The sequence below is a fragment of the Amphiprion ocellaris genome, chromosome 17, assembly GCF_022539595.1.
Source record: "Amphiprion ocellaris isolate individual 3 ecotype Okinawa chromosome 17, ASM2253959v1, whole genome shotgun sequence".
Lineage (NCBI taxonomy): Eukaryota > Metazoa > Chordata > Actinopteri > Pomacentridae > Amphiprion > Amphiprion ocellaris.
This window is the reverse complement of record NC_072782.1, coordinates 29866866-29892437: the sequence shown is the minus strand read 5'-3', so window position 1 is coordinate 29892437 and position 25572 is coordinate 29866866. Positions and strand designations below refer to the sequence as shown.

The 25572-nt window shown below is 36.8% G+C and overlaps 3 protein-coding genes across 7 annotated transcripts in view; 2 read left to right on the top strand and 1 right to left on the bottom strand.

Moving 5' to 3' along the window:
• The window catches only part of atp8b1 (ATPase phospholipid transporting 8B1), a 45182-nt gene extending 39659 nt beyond the window's left edge, over positions 1–5523 (bottom strand). The window contains exon 1 of the mRNA XM_023265848.3: positions 5388–5523. The gene's annotated coding sequence lies outside the window, so the exon portion shown is untranslated. The remainder of the gene's footprint in view (positions 1–5387) is intronic.
• A 4364-nt stretch (positions 5524–9887) lies between these two features.
• Positions 9888–15578, top strand: txnl1 (thioredoxin-like 1). The gene is made up of 8 exons (XM_023265852.3): positions 9888–10131; positions 11385–11481; positions 12156–12329; positions 13009–13131; positions 14120–14189; positions 14274–14446; positions 15143–15247; positions 15335–15578. The coding sequence occupies exons 1-8, from the start codon at positions 10034–10036 to the stop codon at positions 15362–15364; spliced, it is 870 nt and encodes a 289-aa protein (XP_023121620.1). The 5' UTR covers positions 9888–10033; the 3' UTR covers positions 15365–15578.
• A 5925-nt stretch (positions 15579–21503) lies between these two features.
• Positions 21504–25572, top strand: part of dnajc25 (DnaJ (Hsp40) homolog, subfamily C, member 25) — a 45853-nt gene continuing 41784 nt past the window's right edge. For 4 of the 5 annotated variants that reach the window (XR_008599371.1, XR_008599372.1, XR_008599370.1 and 1 more), the window contains exons 1-4: positions 21504–21886; positions 22933–23085; positions 24940–25310; positions 25393–25492. Coding sequence is in view for 2 of the 5 variants with exons in the window: in XM_055004101.1 (XP_054860076.1) it covers positions 21551–21886; positions 22933–23085; positions 24940–25310; positions 25393–25492 (960 nt within the window). In the remaining 3 variants the exon portion in view is untranslated. The remainder of the gene's footprint in view (positions 21887–22932; positions 23086–24939; positions 25311–25392; positions 25493–25572) is intronic. The other variant, XM_023265839.3, reaches the window with a different exon arrangement.

The window sequence follows — 25572 nt, the reverse complement described above, 5'->3', positions numbered from 1 at the left end:
TGTGTGTTTATAACTGACAGATCTAATAAACTAACCCACCACTAGTTGGCTCTGTGTGTGTGTGTTTAATGGCCGTTAATGGAGTCTCATAAAGGTTAACGAGTCGAGTCCTCTGTATTTTTACTCAGCTGGAGTCCAGACAATGACTCCCATAAACACATCATCGGTCGGTCCGCTGAGACGCTGCAGCAGCAGGAACGATGTTTTAATTCAGTCACAGCGGAACAACCAACGCCTCAAAACAACAAGCTCTAAAATCATCCAGTCAAATGCTGTTTGACTGGATGATTTGCTTATGTTGATTGTTTTTTTATGACTGGACTGAGCTCAAACCTCAGGTGGAAAACAGGCGATAAAAGTGTGTGTAGAGGCATTAAGGCATGAGTGAAAGTAACCACAGAGGATTTATTTACTTATCAGCTTCACTGGGAAGATTCAGCTTCTTAAACTCATCCTCGTTGCACTATAACAACCTAATGAAGGCGAAAATAACGAAAATTATCAGCTCAATTGCCTCTGTTTGTAATTAAATTAAAGAAATTAAATTCTTTAGGTTGACAGCAGCTTATAGTGACACTACAAACAAAAATAAAGATTTAATGTTCGGAGTTTTAGTCTGAAGAGGTCGACTTATGAAAGATAACAGCTACATTTTCCTCTTATTACTGGGAAGAAATTCTGTTTAAATACTGCAGGATTTGGAGGTTTAAATGGTATAAAAACTACAAAATACTGTTTAAACTACAAAGATGCATTAAGAGTCTCTCTTTTCTAATTTCTCTCTTTTTATTGTTATTTAACAGTTTTTTCCTGTTTCCTAATAACTAGTGAAACCATGTTAACTTTTTAAAAATAGGCCAAAACTACATAATTAACATCAAAATCAATAATCTCCATTTTCATTTATTGTAATTTGTTCTTTTACAACGTTTGACGGTAAAACTAAACTATTTTTACTGTATTCAGATCAGTAAATATTGTCATTTTACAGATACTTTGCTGTTATTTGAAAAAAACTGTGAGAAATAGTAAATAAAATTTTAAACCAATTTTGTTAAATTACAGATAATAAGTAAAGTAAAATTATAGAAGGAAAAGCATTCCCATACATGAATTTTGTATTTTTAAAGAAATACAGTTTTACTGAATTATGTGCTTTATCAATTATTATATTAATTAACATTGTTATTTATATATATTATTTTCACCTTTTTTATACAGTTTTTGAAGGTTACAGTATTCCATCCTTTTTATGGAACATTTGCTGCCAGATTAAAATAATTTTTAAAAAATGTAACTATATTTTTTTCAGTGTTTATTGCAGCAGAACTATTTTTGTTTATTTGTTTAAGGGCATCTTGGCTTAAAACACCTAAAATGAGCACAGCTTGAAGAAATTTAAACATGACTTCAATGACACACAAAATGACCACAATATGACAAAATCTCCTAAAGAAATGGAAAGCAACAACAAAGAGATGGAAAATGACCAAACTGTGACACAAAACAACAGGAAAAGTAAAGCTGTCACGTCCCTCTAATGGAAATGGAAACTTTAAAACAGCTGCAGTGACTCTTTGGCCCAAAACAAGCCTTGGATTCATTTGAATCTTGCATCACGATTCAAATTCCCCATCTGTGACTTGAAGGTTGGACATTTCCATAAGGAGTCGGACATTTCCCTAATCAAAAGGATTCAAAACTCCTTCGTGAGCAGAAGACGAGGTTCATGGCTTGTTTATGGGAAAATATCGAGCATTCAGTCACGACAGCAGCCTCAGGTCAAGGTTTCAGGAGGATTCTGGGCCCTGAGTTGTGTCTTACGGGCTTAAAAGTTCCTATAATTACTGATAAAGTCATGTTTTAAACTAAATCTCCCAAATATTTAACGTCTGGTAAATTAGACGCAGCTGTAAGAGGTTTGTAGATGCTTTTCTTTTCTGCAGGACTGAAACATTCAAGTCTGAACAATAAAAATCAATGTCGTCTGCAAAAAAACTTCTCTCAATACTTTGTGCAACATTAGTTTGAGTATCATGCGCAATATTTTCAATTATATGTGCAATATTTTGAATTTTATGTGCAATATTTTGGATTTTATGTGCAATATTTAATTTCTTCTTCAAGTGCAATATTTTAACTTTTTTTTAAAAAACAGGCCAAAACTATGAAAATAACAGACATTTTTACAAAAAAATTTAAGTAAATCAATTTTTAAAAATTATCAACACAATTTCTGCTCAACCATCTCTGATTTCCCTGAATTTTTACAGCATTAAATACAGATATTTATAAAGATATTTATAAAATGCTAGCTTGATACATCAAATACTTTCCGAGATGTTGTAAAAAAACATAAAAATCTGCCTGTCGATCGGCTTTCAGCAGCTATTTTCTCACATGTAATTTTGAGTCTGAACAACATCTGAGGAACTATTAAAGATAAAAACCTGAGATTTTTTCTCATCATGACATTGATTCAGAATCTGTAATGTTGGACAAGTAGATTAAATAATTACTATTACTGGGGAGTTGAAATGTTAAAAATGAAAATAAAAAATGAAGCCATAAAAAGTTCCATCTTTGAGCTCAAATTGATATTAACAAAAAAAACAACAAATAATCCAGAAGTCATCTAGTGATATTTACTGAACCACATGTAGCTGCAGGTCATAATAATACAAAATTAAACATGTAGAATACTTTAAATCTGAAACACTTGGTCACAAAAGAGGTACTTTGTTTAGTTTTTGAGCAGATTTGACAAGTTGTAGCAAAAAACTACAATATTGATGGATAGTTTCATCCAAGCTCCTAAAATATGACTTTTGTTAACATGGGCACTTTTATATATACGCAATATTAATATTAAAATTCTACTGATACAATTTTAAATATCCATAATTTATGATAAAAATCAGAGATGATCGAGCAGCAGGTTCCTGAGGATTTTGACTGGATCAACCAACAACAACTTGCCCTCATAGCGTTTAAATCAACTTCAGAGTTCTGAAAGAATAACGTCATTGAGTAAATTACAGGAAATGTAAGGTATATGTTGAATTTCTCTACTTCTCTATTCTGTTTTATGACATTCTAACCCACTGTGGAAGCCTTTTTTTACTTTTTAATACAGCTACAGAACACAAAACATTCAACATAAACATGCATTTTTCTATATAATTGGGGAACATTTCAGCGCTCCAGTTTGTCACATTTCACAAGGACACTTCCATCCATAGGCATTTGAATCAGACGTCACAACACGGGACAAATATTTCTTGGCATAACACGAAAGTCATGCAAAACAATGCAAAAGTGATCACAGAGCAACACAACAGAAGCTGGTTTCCATCAACATTTCTACATCTTAGCCTCCGTAGGAAACAATCTCTCTTCCAAAATAGAGCTGCAAACAGCGATCCCAATGTGGAGCAGCCTTTTTTGTTTTTTTTTATCATGGTTGATTTTCCCTGAATCATCGTGGTGCTACATTAATTGTGTTAAGTAAATATGCTCTGGAGGAGCTGCAGCGCTGCTATGACGGCCGACGATTCATTTAGCGTCAATACAAGTCTGGAGTTAGAGTTTGGATCCTGAAATGATTCTTATAAAAGCAAAACAAACTCTTGTGAAAGCAGCTACACAGTCTAAAATCTGCAGATTTGGGGTTTTATATCAAGAGTGTACAAATTTTTAGTGCCTGACAGGTTTTATTACCTGCTTCTATGGACACAGTCTGACCAGTACCTTCACTATGTTGACGTTTAATACCCCTAACTTTCATCAACATGAAGGTTATGAAGGTCACGTTCTCTGGGACGGACCACACAAACTACAAATCCAGACACAGGTCAGACATCATTTGAATAACAATTGCTGTTTGTATAAGGTTTTAAACAGAAAACAAAGACAAAAGACATGGAAAACTACCAAAATAAGACACAAAATGATCACAAACGGACAGAAAACCACCACAAAATGGCAAAACATCTTCAAGAAATGTAGAACGACAAAAAAAAGAGATGGAAAGCACAAATCTGAGACACAACATGACCCCGAAATGAAGGAAAACAACTAAAATAAGACACAAAATGACAGAAAATGACTGAAATAAGACCAAAATGACAGAAAATGACAAAAATGAGACACAGCATGACCACAATATAACAAAAAAATTGTTAAAAATGATCAAAAATGAGACAAAATGATGGAAAGGGACCAAAATTAGACCCAAAATATGAACAAACAGACAGAAAATGACCACAAAGTGACCAGAGATGACTACAAACTAGAAATATGAAAACAATGGACATAATTTCATTAAAGTGTGCTGTTTGTAAAGGGGAAAGAGATGGAAAGGACCAAACTGAGACACAAAACTACCATGAAATGACAGAAAATGACCACAATGTGACAAGAAAGCATGAGAAAAATGGAAAAGAACAACAAAGGCAAGGAAAATGACTAAATTGAGACAGAAAACAAGCGCAAAATGACTGAAAATGATCAAAAATAGACACAAACGGCCAGAAAACGATCACAAAGTGACAAAATACCTGACAGGAATAGGAAACAACAACAAAGACATGGAAAATGACCAAACTGAGACACGAAACAACCAGAAAATGACCAAACTGTGACATGAAATTGTCACAAAATGACAGAAATAAGACAAAACATCTTAAAGAAATGTAAAGCAACAACAAAGAGATGGAAAATGACCAAACGGAGACACAAAAAGACCTCAGAATGACAGAAAATGCCTAAAATTCAACCTAAACTACACCAAACAGACAGAAAACCACCACAAAGTAACAAAACATGTCAAGGAATGGAAAAGAACAGCAAAGAGATGGAAAATGACCAAAACTGAGACACAAAAAGAACACAAAATGCCAGAAGATGACTAAAATTTAACCCAAAACTACCACAAACTGACTAAAGAAATGGAATACAGCAGCAAATACAGATAAACAAATTGTGTTAGAAGAATAAAAATGTATTTAAAAAGCATAAACACACATGAATGTCCTTCCTATCTGGTGTTTCTCTCTTTGATGACAGAAATTTGTTGCTTTTTGGACATTTTTTAAAGATTCTTGAAGGATTTCACTATAAAAAAAAAACGTGAAATAAATAAGATTTTTGGCAGTATTTGGACTAATATGTGTGTAAAGTGATTATTCTGAAGCAGCTTTTAGCATTTTTTTAAAACCAGGTTCCAGGTGGATCAGTTTCTCTGGAGGACAGGTGAGCAGCAGCCGCCCAGGTGAGACTCTGGAGCCGCTCAAGTTGGTATAAACGCAGAAAACCACCGAAAACTCCTCATATTAAAGCAGATAAAGTGACATTTATCTGCTCCGGGTGTGTTTTTAAGGACTTACTTCGTGCAGCTGAACGTTTGAAGGCTCCTCCGGTCGTCGCTCGGCGTCACCGCACCATGTTGTGCTGCTCTTCCGGCTTGTGGAGTCTCTGCGGCGGCTGCTCCCCGCCCTGCTCCCCGCCGCCTCAGACCCGCCGGACCGGTTCGACCCGTCCGGCCTCAAACGCAACAAACACCCGGACGGGGGAGAGCTACGCGTGGCATTCAGGGACAGACGGCAGCTGTGGGAGTGGACGGAGGTGTCCCGGTCACGTGACGAGGGCCGCAGGTAAAGGTGAGTAATTGAATTGTTAATTAAACCAGGTGGTGCTTCAGGGGCGGATCCTGCTGCTGTCAGACAGCTCAGTGGAGTTTTAATGGTCTAAAAAGAGCACATTATTATTAAAATGAACAATATAATAATAATAAGTTTATTTATTTAACGTCTTAAATAGCAAGAGGCAAAAAATAGGACAAATGTTGAAAATAATCCAACAAAAAGACCAGAAAAACGATGAAAATAGAAGAAAAAACTGTGTAAAAGATAGAAAAGTCAAAACAGACAGTTTCACAATAATAAATCCACACAATAAACACCAGTTGATATAAATAAAATAATAAATGCACAAAAATGAAAGAAAAATGTCAATATATATAAATAATGAAATAAAAACAGAAAAAGAGAGTAAAACCATTAAAACAAGGGTAATATGGAGAAGAAAAACAGTAAAAGAAAATAATCTGGTCTTTAAAACAAGTCTGTTGGGAAATTTTTAGAACATAATTTAAACCTCTACTAGGAGTAATTTACGGTCTAAAAAGGCTAAAACTGGTGAATTTAAATTCCACTAGACCACAAACATTGCTTTTACTCTCATAAATTACTGATAAATTAACTGAAATGGAAACTTAATGTGATAGAAAGTGGGTCTTTGTGATTTAATGCAGCATAATAGCTGAAAAAGGTGATTAATCTGGTTTTAATCTATTTAAAAGTTATGTCCCATAAAAATGAACAATTTGACATTTTTACTACAATATTTCTGACTTTTTCATGGTTTGTAAAGCACATTGTGTCTCTAATAATGAAGAAAAGTTAAGAAAAATAGGTTTAGAGTGATAATTTTTTTCTTTCAAACTTTTCTTAAAGCAACTTTAATTAAAAAATTGTTTAAAGTATAGGAAGAATAAAAGAAATGAACGTTGCTTTTGAACATATTTTCTTTCTTTTAATCCCTACAAACTCTAATATTAATGATTTGAAAAGTAACTCAAGGTGGCAGAAATATAAATTCACGTTGAAACTGCCTTAAAAGAAGACAAAAATTGTAAATCCTGATTATTACAATGAGATTTTCATTATTTTATTGAACTTTTAAATGAGTTTGAGACATTATTATTGTAAATTGACATCCAGCTGCAGCTTGGCAGCGCCACCATGTGGTAGTTTAAAACTGGGATTGTCAACCTTGTTACTGTTACGTCTACATATATGACTTTTTAAGAGTTTGAAAAGCGCTTTTGTGTCTTTTGAACATCTGGAGCGTTTTTTCTTCTGTTTTTAACCCAATAACACCCAAATAAATCAATAAATATATTTTTTTTATTTTTATATATATATATATATATATATATATATATATATATATATATATATATATATATATATATATATATACATATATATATATATATATATATATATATATATATATATATACATATATATACATATATATGTGTGTGTGTGTGTGTATGTACAGAAATTTTATATATATATATATGTATATATATATATATATGTATATATATATATATATATAGAGAGAGAGAAACAAATATAGAAAAAATGAGGAAAAATACAATAAAACTAAAATAATAATAATAATATATAAACTCAAATATAGAACAAAATTGCAAAAAATGAAAACTAAAGTGTTACGCACCCGTCTAGGGGGAAGGTGCGTAGCATAATGTTTGTTTAAAAAAAAATAAAAATAAAAAAATAAGGTGGAATATTTTCCCAGTCCCCAAAAAAACAATGAACAGTTTGTAGAAAAATTACACACAAAGGTTTATTTACACTATTTACAAAATAAAAGAGGCCACCACATGGGCTATTCATTCAAGCAAAAAAAAAAGAAAACAAACAAAACAATTGGATACAAACTAAAGAGGCATTATAGCACTCAAACAAAAGATCCTATCCAACAAAACCACAGCTTCTACAAAATATGCCTAAGTCTAACAAACAAAAAAAACACACTATCTTAATCTAACCAGAAAAACACAGGTATCACGGCAAAGGTTTGGAGTCTGGGAAAAAAAAACAACGGGTGCTGCTGTCAGAGAGGCTCCCATCATCACTGCCGGCCGCCAAGATTTAAAATAGGTTCCAGCCAATCAGCGCTGGGTCCGCCTTGCCACCAATCAGCTCCTGCACACAAAGATCCACAAAGACAGAACACCCACTACCAACCAACAGGACGAAACAGACCACAAGGACGAAACAAAGATCTACAAATAAACACAGAACACCCACTCCCAGACAAAAAAACATTTCAAAACTACAAACACATTACCAAAATAAGGCCACAGCCCCATACCTAAAAAAACAAACATTTCCCCCATAATGTTTGTTCTCTTAGGGAGGGAGATGTACACGAGACAGAGCATCAGCTAACACATTTTCATTTCCTTTTTTATGGTGGATTTCAATAATAAATTCTTGCACCATCAGTGACCATCTCATCAGCCTGCGGTTTTTGTTACCCATCTGTGCCAGGAATACGAGGGGATTATGGTCAGTAAAGACCAGAACGGGCAGCGAGCTAGACCCAACGTATACTTCAAAATGTTGCAGGGCGAGTAACAACGATCGTGCCTCCTGCTCAATGGTGCTATACTGGAGTTGGTGTCTGGTGAATTTTTTTGAAAAGTACGCAACAGGATGGTCAACACCTCTTTCATCCTCCTGCAGCAGCACCGCACCAGCACCACGCGCGCTGGCGTCGACCTCCAGCTTGAAGGCGCGCGAGAAGTTAGGAGCAGAGAGGACAGGTGTGCTGCAGAGGAGCGCTTTAGCGGACTCAAATGAGTTCTGGCATGCTGAAGACCAGACGAATGGCAGAGAGATACTGGTCAGGCTAGTCAGAGGAGCAACAACGTCAGCGAAGTTTCTACAAAAGCCTCGGTAATAGCCTGCCATTCCGAGGAAACGACGGAGCTGGCGCCTGGTTTGAGGCACGGGATAATCAATGATGGCCTGGATTTTTGAGGAGAGAGCGCGCACCTGTCCCTGGCCTACCTCCTTACCTAAATACGTAACGGTGGCCCTACCTTAATCTAACCAGAAAAACACGGGTATCACGGCAAAGGTTTGGAGTCTGGGAATAAAAACAACGGGTGCTGCTGTCAGAGAGGCTCCCATCATCACTGCCGGCCGCCAAGATTTAAAATAAGTTACAGCCAATCAGCGCTGGGTCCGCCTTGCCACCAATCAGCTCCTGTACACAAAGATCCACAAGGACAGAACACCCACTACCAACCAACAGGACGAAACAGACCACAAGGACGAAACAAAGATCTACAAACAAACACAGAACACCCACTCCCAGACAAAAAAACATTTCAAAACTACAAACACATTACCAAAATACGGCCACAGCCGTAACAAAAATAAAAATAAATTATGCATATATAATTAGTTTTCTTTAGTTTTACTTTATTTTTATGTTTTATATTTTACATTTTATATTTTATATTACATATTTTGTATTTATATTTTTATATTATGTATTTATATATATAATAGAAAATAAAAGAAATTAGCATATATCTAAAAAAATAACAATAACAATAAAAAATAAAACTGACGTATTTTTGCAACAGTGGGTGTTATAGGGTTAAGCTTCTTCAAAGATAAACTAATAAATAGATCAAGATGATTGCAGCCTGTTTTAACAACAAGGTCAGATTTAAATCAATAATAGAATAGAGAATGTTTTTAAAAAGGAAGAAAAAAGATATTAAAATAGAGGAAGAATAATACGTAAGATAATGTGAAATAATTTGTATAAGAAAAGTAATTTATCAAACCAATGAAACATAAAAAATATACAGCTTTCTAAAGGGTGGTGCAGAAAAGTTAGAGCTCCATTCTTTAAAAAAAATTTAATTAACATAAAAAACCTGTCACTGTCTGCTCTTAATGTCTGTAATAATAATAATAATAATAATAATAATAATAATAATAATAATAATAATAATAATAATAATAATAATGAAATAAAAAGTCTGTGTGTCAAATAATTTCCTGTTTTTTAAAATATAATTTAACACAAAAAAGCTTGTTTTGTTCTACCAATAATAATTTAAATGTTCCTTCTTCTGTCCTGTGGAGGCAGTAAAACGCCTGGAAGTTGCCGAGATTTACAGCCGAAGAAGAAGACAAGCCCCGCCCTTCCGGTTGCGCATCGACCAATCAGGAGTCCGCTTCCTGGCTCCGCTCACACTGACTGTAGTGTGTCTTAGAGCCGGACAGCTAATCAGCTACTTCACTGACAGAAAGCTAAAAACAAAACACTTTACTAGCTATTAGGTGGCTCCGTCTCCTGCCCCGAACATCACCCGGGTGTCCAGCTCACTCTCTACGCCGCTATCTGCACCATGGTCGGTGTTAAAGTGATCGGAAGCGACCCGGACTTCCAGCCGGAGCTAGCGGCCGCCGGCTCCAGGCTCGCCGTGGTGAAGTTCACAATGGCCGGGTAAGCTCGCCGAACCGCACCGCTAGCGGGGCTCCTTCAGACACAGGGCGTAAAAACACAAAGAGTTTGTAGTTTCACTGCTTTAAGAAGCTGACATGGGGTGGATATTATTCTTTTATTGGTCGCTTTCGCTGCGAGGAGCGCCTGGTTAGCATGCTACCCTTAGCATGCGTTAGCCACCTAGCCGTGTTGCTTACAATGACATAGCAGTATTGCAGTAACTGGGCTCTTCTGGTGTCCATCCATTTAATTCTATTATTTATTCAATCCAGAAGGTGCTGTCATCTCTACTCTGTAATTATTTACAGCTAAAGTAATAAAATGATTGCTAATTTAAAGATAAACAGCAAATCTTAACATTGTGATTGGAAACTGCGTGTTAGGAAGATTTTAATTATCTGCAGTCTTCTGATTAAATGACAGCAAATTATTAACACTTTTAAAAGAATAAAATACACTGTTTACTGGGTTTACTTGTTAGCACAACAACAATGTCAATAAATAGCGTATTTTGTATTAATAAGTGTTGTTTAGAGGAATTGAGCAGTCTTAAAATCTTGAGGTTTTATGAGCTACAATAGATGTTTATCAAAACTGTCATTAGTTTAAAGCCTTAATTAAGCATTTTACACTCGATTGAACTTGGGGTGGATCGATATCAATACTCATTATTAGTAATCAGTGATGCCGATAACCAATATTTGGATTAAATTAGCAGTTAAAGTGAAAATATTCGTGAGAAATTTTACAATAACAGTAAAGGCCAAAAATTAGACAGAAAAGTCACAAAGCGACAAAAAATGGACACAAACAAGACAAAAAAATAGACAAAACACAAGTGAGACAAAAAAGGAAAACAACAAAAACTAGATACAAAATGACGTCAGACAAAAAAGACAAAAACAAGACAAAAAAATATTACAAAAATGGGACACAAAACGACAAAAAAACAATGAACAATCCAGTATTTTACTTTATGATCAAAACAACTTGTCATGGTCTAGAAATTATTTAAAATTTACAGTTTTACAAATTTACAATCTGCAGTTAATATCTTCTCTGGAATTTTTACACTTGGAGGGCCGGATTGGAGCCTCTGACGGGCCGGTTTTGGCCCGCGGGCCACATGTTGGACACCCCTGGTTTAAATGATTTCCTTCACTACATTGTGTTAAAGAGGTTGATAATTAACTGTATAATCGTTTAGGTACTACCTGAGTAATTCACTAACAGACTCTCCTGTCTCTTCGTAGGTGTCAGCCGTGCGTCAGAATAGCTCCAATCTTCAACACGTTGAGTAATAAATACCCACACGTCGTCTTCCTCGAAGTAGACGTTCATGCCTGTCCGGTGAGTCCCGTCTGGTTTTACTTCAACGGAGAAAAAACAGGGAAATATTGTTTTAGTCGCCTTCCTTTGAATCCCAGTCAAACCAGGGCTCGAATCGTGATAAATAACTTGTCGATTTGTTCAGTCTTTTATTATTATTATTATTATTATGAATCCACAAGTGAGAAATATATCAAACTTCACTCACTTCCTGTGTAAAAAGACGTTATTGTTTTAAAAAAATGGCCTAAATTATACCATTTATCAGAGCAAGAAGCTGTAAAAGTAAGAAAAATAGCCGCATTTTTAACTTTCCAACGACCTTTAAACTAATTTCGTGCAAAAATTATCCAAATCTCAGCTTCAAATTTTTTTTATTTTTCAGCAAAAAAGCCAAACACATTATTCTACCTTAAAATTGACCAAAAGTAAGCTATTTGCAGTAACGAAATTATGTTAAAAAAATAAAATAAATTTTTTTGCTGAATTTTTGGATTTTTTTTCAGACAAGGAAACAATATTTTTTGTTGCCCATAAATGAAGACAACAGGAGGGTTAAATAAGAGAAAATTCATATTTTTAGATTTTCTTTTCTTTTGAAATCCTCTCTAGTTTAACAGGAAGTGAGGCGGCTACCGGACAGGATTTTTGCATTACAGGTTCATTTTTAAGGACCGTCTCTCTCCGTTTCCTAGGCGACGGCAGCAGCCAACAACATCACCGCCACGCCGACCTTCCTGTTCTTCAGGAACCGGGTCCGGCTGGATCAGTACCAGGGAGCCGACCCTGGAGGTCTGGAGGAGAAGATCAGACAGCACACAGAGAACGACCCGGGAAACAGCGAAGACTCGGACATTCCTAAAGGATACGTGAGTCAGAGTATAAGTACACAGTAGTATGAGTAACACGGTTTGAAATACATGTTTGTTAGGTTTTATCTTCTGGCAAAAACATTTAAATACATAAATAATGTTACATTTTATGAAATATTCTTCAGCTTTCTTGAACTTCTCATCAGGACAGATACCGCAGATAGTACTACAGATACTACAGACAGTACTACAGATACCACATACAGAACTATAGATACTGCAGATAGTACTACAGATACTACAGACAGTACTACCGATACTACAGACAGTACTACCGATACTGCAGATAGTACTACAGATACTACAGACAGTACTACAGATACTGCAGACAGTACTACAGGTACTACAGATACTACAGACAGTACTGTGAAGTGATTCCACCTGTTTAGTAACTAGACTCCATTAAATAACATGAAGTCACCTGAATGCATCACCAGTACTATTAAACTGTGTGTAATTCACTGTCACTCTGTAAATCACACTTACTGTGAAAACTCTGAACCGCAGCTCGTCCAGAGCCCAAAGAATGTAAACATGAAACGTTGTTGATGTGATAAAAACCTAAACTCAGACATTTATCTGGTTTAAAACCTGCAGCGAGGCAGAATAAAGACCAGGAAACATCAGAAATAAAGAGTTAAATAAACGATTTAAGTTGAGTTTCTGTGTTTTCCAGATGGACCTGATGCCTTTTGTCAACAAAGCCGGCTGTGAGTGCCTGAACGAGAGCGACGACTGTGGATTCGACAACTGTTTAATCAAAGACTCGTCCTACCTGGAGTCCGACTGCGACGAACAGGTGAGACTTTATTCATTAGTGCAACAAAAATGGGAGAATTTAGCATCTTTTGCATCCAGTTTTCAACAGTTAGATCCATGTTTTTTGACTTGTGTAGGTAGAAGTTTCTTTTAATGTTTAGGCAGAGATGGTATTTTTTAAATAGTGCTACATTTCTAGTTACAGTTTTTATTTCTTTAGTTCTGAGGGTTTTTTCTCTCGTTAGAACAGAAGTCAGACTTGATTTTCTCCAAAATTAAGGAGAAAATTGAGGATTTTATTTCAATGGGAGGGAGTCACATGCACCACTTAGTCAACTACAGAACATAAAACACATAGTACATATACTGCATAGAGTACTACACATACTGCATAGAGTACTACACATACTGCAGACAGTACTACACATTCTGCAGACAATACAAAAAATACTAGAGATAATGCAGACATTACTACAGGTCCTACAGACAGTAGTATACATACCACATAAAGTACTACACATACTGCAGACAGTACTATAGATACTGCAGATAGTACTTCAAATACACTAGACAGTGTGACACAAACTGCAGATACTACATGTGGTACTACACATACTGCAGACAATACTAAAGATATTACACATACTGCAAACAGTACTACAGGTACTACTGACATTACTACACATCATTGATGTTTTTTTTCTTTTGTTCAAACAGAAATCAGACGTGATTTTCTCCTTAAGTAGAAAATTTAAGATATTTTTACGTAACACAAAGCATAAAGACAGCAGGACTTCCTGTTTTCTTTAATTTTTTGGATCACGTCTGTTCTGTTGTTGCAGATTTAATAAAAAATATCCAAAACTTTCTCATTTTCAACCAAGAAAAGTTCCAGAGGACATTCAAACTCGGACAGAAATGAAGTTTTTCTTCTGCCGCTAACACTTTTTGCCACGTTTTAGTTTATTGTCATTCTCTGTTGAAATTAATTTGCCTGACCTTCTTTTTTTTAAAAAAATCTTGTCCAGTTATTGATCACGATCGCCTTCAACCAGCCGGTGAAGCTCTTCTCTATGAAGCTACAGTCCTCAGACTTCGGTGAGTTTTATTCTGATAGTCTTCTGAATGAGACGCAGTAAAAATCTGCGATTTTCTCATCACTACTGCTTTTTATTCCATCAGCTCAAGCCCCGAAGGTGGTGAAAGTGTTCATCAACCTCCCGCGATCGATGGGTTTCGACGACGCCGAACGAAGCGAAGCGACTCAGGCTCTGGAGCTGTCGGAGGACGACTACAAAGACGACGGACTGATTCCTCTGCGCTACGTCAAGTTTCAGAACGTACAGAGTGTCACGGTAAACATTTACAAACTCACAAACACCTGATTAATGCAAGTTTTTAGTGTCTTTTAACAAATATTTAAAATGTCAGAAAGGAGATCTGATCCATGAACCTGTTTCTACTGTTTATAAATAAGTGAAAGAATGGAGGACGGCGGTTTCAACGGGAGGGAGTCACATGCACACATACTGCAGACAGTACTACATATACATACATATATACATACATATATACATACATATATACATACATATATACATACATATATACATATATATATATATATATATATATATATATATATATATATATATATATATATATATATAAGCATACTGACAGACAATCTAACAAATACTGCATACAGTACTACAGAGTGGAGTTCCAACATGAGGGAACATGACTTTATTCTCTGTTAATGACTTCATTAAATGACTCCGTTACTGAACTAAACCTTTTTCTAACAGGTGCTTATTTGCTGCTAGTGTTCTATTTATGTTTAAACTCTTACATATTGTACTTTCTATGAAGCTTTGAAGTGCTGTAGTAGATTTGTTTTGAGGTATATCTCTGAGTATACACAACCTTTCAGAGGAGGTTGAAGACATTGTAGCTCAACGTTTATACCAATTTGTTGGGAGCAGAACCAGCCAGAGGAGACGTTTTGTCGCTGGTTTTCTTTGATATTTGTTCATTTTTCCTGCCACCAGTTGTTCATTAAATCGAACCAGGGAGACGAGGAGACGACAAAAATCAACTACCTGACGTTCATCGGGACTCCAGTCCAGGCCACCAACATGAACGACTTCAAGAGGGTATGAAGCTGCTGCACGACAACCTGCCTTCATTTCCAGTTTAGCTTCATTTAATTCATGGACGATGCTTTTATTTTGTCACTGCAGGTTGTAGGAAAGAAAGGAGAGAGCCACTGAGCAGGAGAAGAAGAAGAGGAAGATAAGGAGGAGAAGGAGGAGGAGGAGGCTGCACAAACATCCAAGGACTCTGCCAAAGCTGCCACTTGATGCTGTCAGACTAAAACACTTCACAGCCTCCTCGAGCTCCGGACGGATTCTGTGGAGTTGATAAATCATTTGTATTGTAATTCTGATGAATCCCTGTAAATAAAACGCAATCCTTTTTCAAAGGCATGTGCGTCATGTCTGCTTTTTTCTGATTTCTTGTGTAAATATACACTCAAAAATGTGTAAATATGGCGGAAAAACAAGCAGCGCACCAAGCAGTCAAGGTGATTTTTACCAAATTAAGAGGTGATCAGTTCACTTTTTAGTTTGAAAACATGGAAATCTGTACGTTTTTACTGTTTAGGGGTCACTGAATAGTTTCAGAAGTGGAAGCTAGTGTTGTAGTCGAGACCACCTAAACCGAGACCAAGACATGGCCGAGACCACAGTGTATCGAGACCGAGACAAGGCCAGGACTTTGAGGGGTCTAGACCGAGTCGAGACCGGGACCATATTAAATTTAACCATTTTATTCAGTACTTATTCAATGTAGTTTTTAGGCAAGTGTAAGGTTGCCCGTAATACTCTTGTCTGCAACGACAAACAACCATTCAATATGAAATGTATCAAACAAATATTTAATACTTGCGTCTTCATTTTTGTCTTGTTTTCAAAACAATATCAAGTCATGCACAAATATGTACAATTTTCTACAACATATCAATCTAGAATAGTGGCCTCTGTATTTCTATTACACCAAAAATATTTCTTGTTTGATAAATCAGATATAACTGAACTTGGGTGAATTTTCTTTTTTTTTTTTTTAAAGGTGTATCATTGTAAAAGAAAAAACCTGGAACCACTATTCCATAAAATAGAAAGAAAAAACAATGCCAAGTATCAGCAAATAAAATGCAATGAAATATAACATGTCAATGTATCTTCAAAGAGGTCAGACACTGAAAGGCCAAACTACAAGTATTTTGATGACAAACTGCTGAGGCAAATACTTTGTTATTCAAAGCTCACCACCAAGGATAAACACATGAAAGGGTTGTTTATAAACACTACAAACAACATGGCCCTTAAAAATGACAACATGGGAAGTGAGTTTAAAGTAGAGTTTGGTTGCATTTTAGTAGCATGAGAGACTGCAACATTTTGTGACCTAAACGTGCACGATGGGGTCTCATTATAATGCCCCCTCTACTTATACACATATTTATTTTAATTTATATTGAAGTTACACATTTATTATGCAATTGTGTGTTTTAATTCTAAAAATTGGCACTAAAATTAAGTGTGTACATTGCCAGGCCAAGTTGCATAGGTGAGATGGAACTTTTTCATAGACGGGGTGCATGATTTGAAGTGGACACTCCTCTGTCACATCAGTAGCTCTCATCCAAGTGAGCAGCGGTACCGCGGTATGTGCCGCTATGTCAGAGCTAACATTAGCTAACATTGATGGAACATAAACAAAGCTTCATGTAGCCTGTCTCTTTATCGTTTATGAGAAGCGCCATGCCAACGTAAAACACTACCACGTGCCTTTTCCCTATATATACATGTACACAAACACACACATATATATATTCACAAACTACAGCTTGCTAAATTTATCTTGCTAACTTCGCTAGCGCCATGTAGCGTTAGCTTACCTTTCTTTATGCTTCCTCTCCAAGTGTCGATAAAAGTTTGATGTGGTTCCAGCCGCCTCAGTGAGCGTTGCGTTGCAGAATTTGCATGTAGCGCTGTGTTTTCTTTTTGACGTTGATTTACAGACAAACTGTTTATGGTTAGAAAAGCCAAACTTTATTACAGCAGAGTTAGCTGACATCTTTCCCAGGGAGCAAGACTCCTTCTTACGTCTCCCGCATTAAGTGTAGCGGAGTACGTGTGAAGAGGGGCGGGGCAGGTGACAGGTCACAGCCCGTAAAAATCATCCAAATTAAAAATCACTTAAGTTATTGGTTACATTGGAGGCGGGGAGTTTTGCATCCAATCACAACAAAGCTGTTACTGAACAAATGAGACAGTTGAGAGGTAGTTCAGTGCTGCAGGTGAAGCCACGACCCTGAGTCCTTTGTGCCCGAGACCGAGACAAGACCGAGTAAAAATGCGGTCGAGTGCGAGACCAGACCGAGATCTTCAAAAAGTGGTCTCGAGACCGAGACCGATCTCGAGTACTACAACACTAGTGGAAGCTATTGCAAAAACCTGCTATTTTACCTTTAACCACAACCAAATGTATATTTATATTAAAAAAAAAAAAAAAAAAAAAAAAAAAAATATATATATATATATATATATATATATATATATATATATATATATATAAAGACTGAATATGCAATATACTCCATTTATTCAACAACCAGGATTTCCCTCTTTCACTTCAGGCTTGGAAAGTAGGAGGTTCTAGAGTGTGGATGGTTCTATCTTCCCCCATACAGCCCTAGAGCTGAGCTGTTTCATGGTGGTCGGTGGTGGACTGGTACAGATGCGACTGTTCAGGATTCCCCAGCAATTCTCAATTGGGTTGAGGTCATGGGGAGTTTGGTGGCTATTCCTCCTTAAAGCCAGACAGATGCTCAGAACAAAACATTTTCCGTTCAGTCACAGGTCCCGATGTTTTTCTCCTGGCCAAAACAGGAAGTGGAACCTTTTCTAGAATGTTGTTGGTCCAGTATTGTGCATTAACAGGGGAACCTTGATACCTGAAGTGGACATAGTCCCCCAAACCTACTATCATCACAGAATTTCACCATCAGAAGATGCTACTTTTTCACCATCATCTGTATAAATACGGTCGTTTTGGCTGTTGGATGCCAGAAATAAGTACAGAGGGCATTCATCAGAGAAGATCAAGTACTGAAATTTGGAATCAAGTTAAGTCTTCCTGGACAGTCTTGAGTCATTATGGACAATAACTACTTCTGGACAAGTTTCTAGTCATTTATGGCACATTCTGAGTCATTCTTAAACCCGTGACCAAATTTCAAAAATTTCTTGTCAGTTTCGAGTCATTTTGAACACTTTCTAACCCAATTTGGGAAACTTTGAGACTTTCTAGACAGTATGGAGTCAATTTATGAACTCATTTTAGGCAAATTTCAAGTCACTTCAGACAAAATTTAGGATTTTCTGTAGAGTTTTGAGTAATTTAATTACTACTTGCGATGAAGGAGAAACCCAGCTGAGAACTGGTCGCATTTCCACAGATTTCTGATGTTATTTTATAGCATTAAGATGAACTTTCTAGAGTTAAGACACATTTTACTAATGTAACGAGTGAACAAAGTTTGACATTTGACATTAAAAACATGCATTTGTATCACATTTTTGTACAGGATACGCATTCATGATCAGAGAAATGGAATCCAAACACTTAAAATCACAGGTTTAAAATGTTTTAATTTAACCAGGTAGGTCAAGTGAGACCCAGTTCTCATTTAGTGACGAACTGACAGGTTCTTCCACATGCAGATATTCATATATTGCACAGATTTTTTTTTCGTTGTAGAAAAATGCATATATTACACAGATTCTTGCATAGACTTAAAGAGACTTTTAAATGTAGGTCTGAATGGCAGCAGCATTAACGTACAGATTTTTATTCACAAAACTAACTCCAAAACGGGAATAATGCCAACTATGGCCAGAACTCACAAAGTTCAGGGAGGGGGAAGTCAGACTCCAGGGGAGCGACAGTCCGGGCTCAGGCCGGCTAACCGGTTCAATCCAGGGGGGAAGGTTCACGCTCTCACCAGAGGGCGGCAGGGGTCCACGGCCGCTATCTGGCGGACGGCTCGGGGAAACCGGGCTGATCCCGTGGCTTCAGCGCTGCAGCGTCGCCTTCAGCTGAAGGTCTGAGGCAGTCTGGTCCCACGTTCCCTGCCCTGTGAAGCCGGTCTTTATAGCAGTAGATGGAATGATCTGCAGGTGTGAGGTTCTCCCACAGCTGCATCTAATCCACTAGTCAACAGCTGCAGAGAGCCTCACAGACCAGCGACACACCGGCAGGGGAACGTACGACCGAAAGGGGGCGGAGCTGAGCTCGACCCGTGACACTTTGTGTTCCTTTAGATCACTGTTCTGCTTAAAGTCTTTGAATTTTGCAGCTGATTTGTGTATTAGATGAAACTGGATTGAAATTATTGGAAAAACTACTATTTAGTGATTTATGCTTGTAAATTTTTATGATAATCTTATTGAAATCTTATTATAATCTTTAAAAAACAAACTAATCAGAGTGACTGAAGTCAAACGTTATGAATGCATAAATATTTTGTTGGTTTTTTAAACTTTCTGCAGCCTAATGTGTATATTTGATTAAATATGTGACTGTTTCAGATGTTGTTGGGGTTATTATTTGTTTTGCATCCATCCACACGTGCGTGTGATTTGTTGTACATATATATTTAAAATACTCTCATTCTAAGGTTCTATATTACTCGTAATTGTGTTCTGCCCATTATTTCTTTCATTTATTTATATTTATTTGATGATTCATGAATTACTGACATTTCTGCCGTAGTATCTGGCACTGAACCAACTAAACTTTCTACAGTAATCTACAGGCTGACAGTTGTGTTCATTTATTTAGTGATTACATCAGTTTCCTGCTGCAAACAATATTAGATTTAAGCTGCAAAACTGAACGTTTTATTAACTTTAAAGCAACTTAAACATGTGGTTTACACTGGAATATTATCATACTGATGGAGATTAGAATCAAGTTTACATCCAAGCTGCCCATTTTCACTGTTTTTAAGGTAAGATATGATAAAACTTTATTAATCCAGAAGGAAATTCTCGTGCAAAATTTTGCTCAGAGGAAAAAAAAGACACAAATGAAGAAACGCAGTGCCTCTAAAGCAGTTTGTTTTTAAATAAATGTTAAATTGTGCTCATTAACAGAAAATCCTTGCATTGTTTTAAATTTCCCTGCAGGGGGCGACACAGAGTCAGTCTGCGATACACGTCATCACTGTGTTTAAAGACAAAGATCGTGTATTAAAGCTGAGGGACCACTCAGACTCAAATCAAATCAGTCTAAATATGCGTGTAATAAATAAAAACTACACACAACGGGATTAACAGTGACTTTTAGTGGCTCTAGTTTGTGCTTGAATTTCTAAATCTGCAGATTCACTCTGAAATAAAGTGAATATATTTCCCATCATGCTTTTCTCTGTTCTGAAAACGACTAGAGCAAGTACAGCCAAAATCACATATAGAAATATTAACATACAATTATGTAAGTGTTACAGAGCAACCTAAAAGCAAGTAAATAAATGCAGAAATAAAATTAATTGTTATAGGCTTGGTCTCCTTTTTTTTGGTTAGTGCTTTCAAATAAATGATTCTTTTAAAATTCTATTTTCTTAGTTAAAGCACATTTTACTTGTGCCTCTACTGTTTCTAGTCATGTTTATATTTTTAGGTAATATTTTTCTACTTATGTTTATATTTTAGGTCATATTTTTTCCAGTCATGTTTACATTTTTAGGATATATTTTTCTATCTATATTTTTGGGTCATATTTCTAAACTTATGTAAAAAATTTTAGGACATGTTTTGTATTTTTCTACTTATGTTTATATTTGTAATTCATATTTTTCTATTTATGTCTGAATATTAGGGCATATTTTTCTAGTCATGTTTATATTTTTGGACATATTTTGTATTTTTCTATTTATGTTTATATTTTTAGGTCATATTTTTCTACTTAAGTTTATGTTTTTTATTTTTCTACTCATGTTTACATTTTAAGATGTATTTTTAAACTCTGTATTTTTAGTTTATATTTTTTACTTGTGTTTAGATTTTTGTTCATATTTTGTATTTATGTTTATACTTTATATTTTGTACTTATGTTTATACTTTAGTTTATATTTTGTACTTATGTTTATACTTTAGATGACGTGTTTATCTATATATTTTGTACTGTTTATATTTCTGTCTGCAGCTCTAAGAGAAGCAGTTTCCCCTCAGGAAAGTATTTCTGATTCTGTTTCTGAAAAGCGAACAGGAAACTCTTCTTTTACAAACGATCTCTGCGGCTTCCGTCCTCGCCGGCGCGGCTGGATGACGTAAGCAGCGCGCGCCGGGACAGGCTCCGGAGCTGGCAGCGGCGGAAGGCGGACGGAGATGGCGGAGCCCACGGAGCGGAGCGGCGGGTTGTCCGGGTGTCCGGGGACGGGGAGGTGTTGGTGGCGGCTCGCCGTGCTCCTGTTGTCGGCGTCGTCCCTGCCGGCGGTCACGGCGCTGGTGGAGGGTCTGTACTGCGGCACGGAGGTGTGCTACGACGTGCTCGGCGTCACCCGGGAGGCCCCTAAAGCGGAGATAGCCCGGGCTTACCGACAGCTGGCCCGTCGGTACCACCCGGACCGGTTCCGGCCGGGAGAGCCCGGCTCGGAGGGGGAGACCCAGGAGACCGCGCACAAGAAGTTCCTGCTCATCGCGACCGCCTACGAGACGCTCAAGGTGGGTTCAGGTGTCCGTCAGAGAGTCGGTAAAGTTTTCCTCTTTGGTGTGTCTGAATGTCTTCCTAAAAGTACTTTAAGTATTCTGTTAAACTACTGAAATGTTCCTTATAGGCTCAGAAATCATTAAATACTGCAGTAATTACTACTTATGTTTCTATTTTAGGCCATATTTTTGTACATATGTTTATATTTTAGATCATATTTATCAGTTTATATTTTAAGGACTTATTTTTCTACTTATGTTTATGTTTCAGATCTTATTTTATATTTTTTCTTATGTTTATATTTTAAGGCATATTTTTCTACTTATGTTAATAATTTATCTCTTATTTTGTATTTTTTTAAACTTATGTTTATATTTTAGGTCTTTTTTTAAACTTATGTTCATATTTTAGGTCATATTTTTCTACTTATGTTTATATTTTAGGTCATATTTTTCTACTTATGTTTATATTTTATGTCTTTTTTTAAAAACTTATGTTTATATTTTAGATCATATTTTTGCATCTATATTTTGAGGTCATATTTTTCTACTCATGTTTAGGTTTTAAGTCTTATTTTGTATTTTTTTTCTACTTATGTTTATATTTTTAATCATATTTTTCTACTTTATTTATATTTTAGGTCATATTTTTAAACTTATGTTTATATTTTAGATCATATTTTTCTACTTTATAGTTTAGGTCATATTTTTCTACTTATGTTTATATTTTCGGGACATATTTTTCTCCTCATGTTTATGTTTTAAGTCTTATTTTGCTGTGACTTTGCAGAAGCTTATCGAAACGATGCCACAGTGAATATGTGTCATTCTCAGCGCTAAAAGTGGCCCAACAAAATATTAGAGTGTGCGACTTTTGTTTTAAACAAGCAGTGTACAACGACGTCTCTTTTTTTGTTTTTTTTTCTTCTCTGTAGTCATAGTTATTGTGGTTTTATGGAACCCCAAATAGTCCAGCAACGTCTCAGGTCTTTTTTGCTCCTGCAGGGCTTCGTAAAGGAAAGTAAACACAGACGTATTGTCTTTTTTGTGTGTTTATGCAGGATGAGGACACACGTCGCGACTACGACTACATGCTGGACCATCCTGAGGAGTACTACCAGCACTACTATGCCTACTACCGCCGACAGCTCACCCCCAAAGTGGATGTCAGGGTCGTCATCCTGGTCACCATCTGTGCCATCTCCATCTTCCAGGTATGAATGCAGCTGCAGATCCAAGATGTTCTTTTAAAAGATCCCAGCAAATACACAGCAGTCTCACCTGTCCCCAGACTGTCATTTATGATCTCAAAATACTACAAAGATGGTGAATTTTCACTGTTTTCTGTGTTTCTGTTGGTTTTAAATGGCCTGTTTCAGTGTTCTTACCTTCATGTCCAACCTGTCTGCTGCCCACATATCTTATTTCACTAACCGCAAATCCTCACCTCTTAGTTCCTCCCACCAGAAATTTGAGCGAAGGAGTTGTGGCAAATTGAGACGTCATCGTCATCCTCGCATTGTCAGTTTAAAGCAACGACCGTTGTTGTAACCCACCAATGTGTTTTAAGATCTCTGTCCGATAAAAGCAACCGTTTTCATAGAGACTTATGGTGTATTTTTACTGCTAATTCAGTTCCCAACATGGTCGAATGTCAAGAGGATCTAGAGATGTCAAACCTACTTCGCATTAAAACTGATTCTGGTTGTGGATTTCCATAATATGGTCCCAGTAAGGTTTGTTGGACCGCAGGTGGGCCATTGGCTCATTAATAGTCCACCTTTTTTCCCATTAATTATGTAATTTTATTGCTAATTCATGCTTTTCCGGAGAGACAGACGCATTCTGTAGTGCAGAATGGTCTGACTGCACCGCGCTATCATTTCGTTAAAACACTAAGGCTTGTTTTGATTTCTTTAAACCAATCACAATCGTCATGGACTGGTTAAGCAAAGGATGCTGCTTCGGGAGACGAGTACTGCCACTAGGGGTTAACCCTAATCCATTAAAATGGATAATCCGCTAAAAAAAAAAAAAAAAAAACAAGCAGGGCTACCTCACTGCATCATCCAAATCCTTGACAAAACTTTCAGTGTGCTAGTTTACTGCACTGAGGTTGTTGTTGTTGTGGGTTCCTGTGGTGAAGAAAATGCTTGTGGAGATAATCAGATGTGGCAGGCAACCTATATTCAGTGAGTCAGACCAATACTGCAACGTTTTTATTTATTTATTTGTATCTTTTGTTAACAAGTATTTACAAAAATTGACAAACCAAAGTATTTGCAACACAGAACACAAGACTACAAAGAACTCAAAGTCACCTGCCGAAGTGAGTACAGAAAAAAGAAACAGAAAAACTCAACTGTGCAAGGTGACCGGAGTAAAAACCATTGCGTTAACCAAAACAAACAAAACGTCAGACTGGACAAAACCAAGAACAGGTCACCAAAGTAACTCTGCTAACAAATGCAGGTCTAGGTAAAGCAAACAGCAGCTGGTTATAAATTACGCTGTAGAACCACATAAATGTGATTATTGAGGAGGGTGAACATAGCACAAGATATCTGGAGAACTTCCTGCTGTGTTCGAGATCCAACGAGGGAAAACTTGAACAAGTTAAAACTCATCTAAAGTCCAGCAACTTTAATTTCAGCTCTTTCAGTGATGAATAATAAAGGCGTTCTCTGTTCATACACTATGCTTGGCAATCCTTAAGACTAGTGTATGAACGTAGCACAGGACATCTAGAGAACTTAGAACTTCCTACTGTGTTTGACCTCCATAGATGGATACATGCACAAATCAAAGTTCCTCCAAAGTTTGACAGCAACTATTTCAGTTATAACTCTTTCATCGATGAATTATACATGTTTGGATGATGGAGAGTCTCCTAGTACAGTCACTCTTTATGCCACACATTTGAAATTGGATGCGGAAAGCATGATTTAGTGTGGTTGTATTCAGTTTGTTATTCTCAATAAATCCAATGAAAAGAGCCAAACTGGCAGAGTTTCCTGCTACATATCTTACTTCCTGTTAACACTCATCCAATTCTGTTTCCCTTCCAGTATTACAGCTGGCACAGCAGCTACAACGAGGCCATCAACTACCTGGTGACGGTCCCCAAATATCGAATCCAGGCCACGGAGATCGCCAAACAGCAGGGCCTCCTCAACCGGACCAAGGAGAAGGGCAAGAACCGGCGGTCCAAAGAGGAGATCCGGGAGCAGGAGGAGGAGGTGATCCGAGACATCATCAAGAACAAGATCGACATCAAAGGAGGTTACCAGAAGCCCAACCTGTCCGACATCCTGCTGTGTCAGATCGTGCTGTTTCCTTATTATCTGACCAACTACGTGGCCTGGTACGTCTCCTGGGTTTACCGATTCACCATCTGCAGGGAGGACTACGGCGACCAGGAGAAGCTCTACATCATCAGGTCGGTTCTCGTAGATATGACCACCCAAATGAATGACATGATACTTTTACACGTTTCTTACCTCAGTGTTTTTGATTCCCAGGAGGTACATGAAGATGTCTCAGTCTCAGTTTGACAGTCTGGAGGAAAACACCAAACAAACCTTCCTGGAGAAACAGCTCTGGATCAAAGAAAACTACGAGGTTTGTTAAGTTGCATTTCTTCACACATCTGGACTTTCGGTACTGTCTGAACCTCTACTTGGGTTCTTCTTTTCTTTACG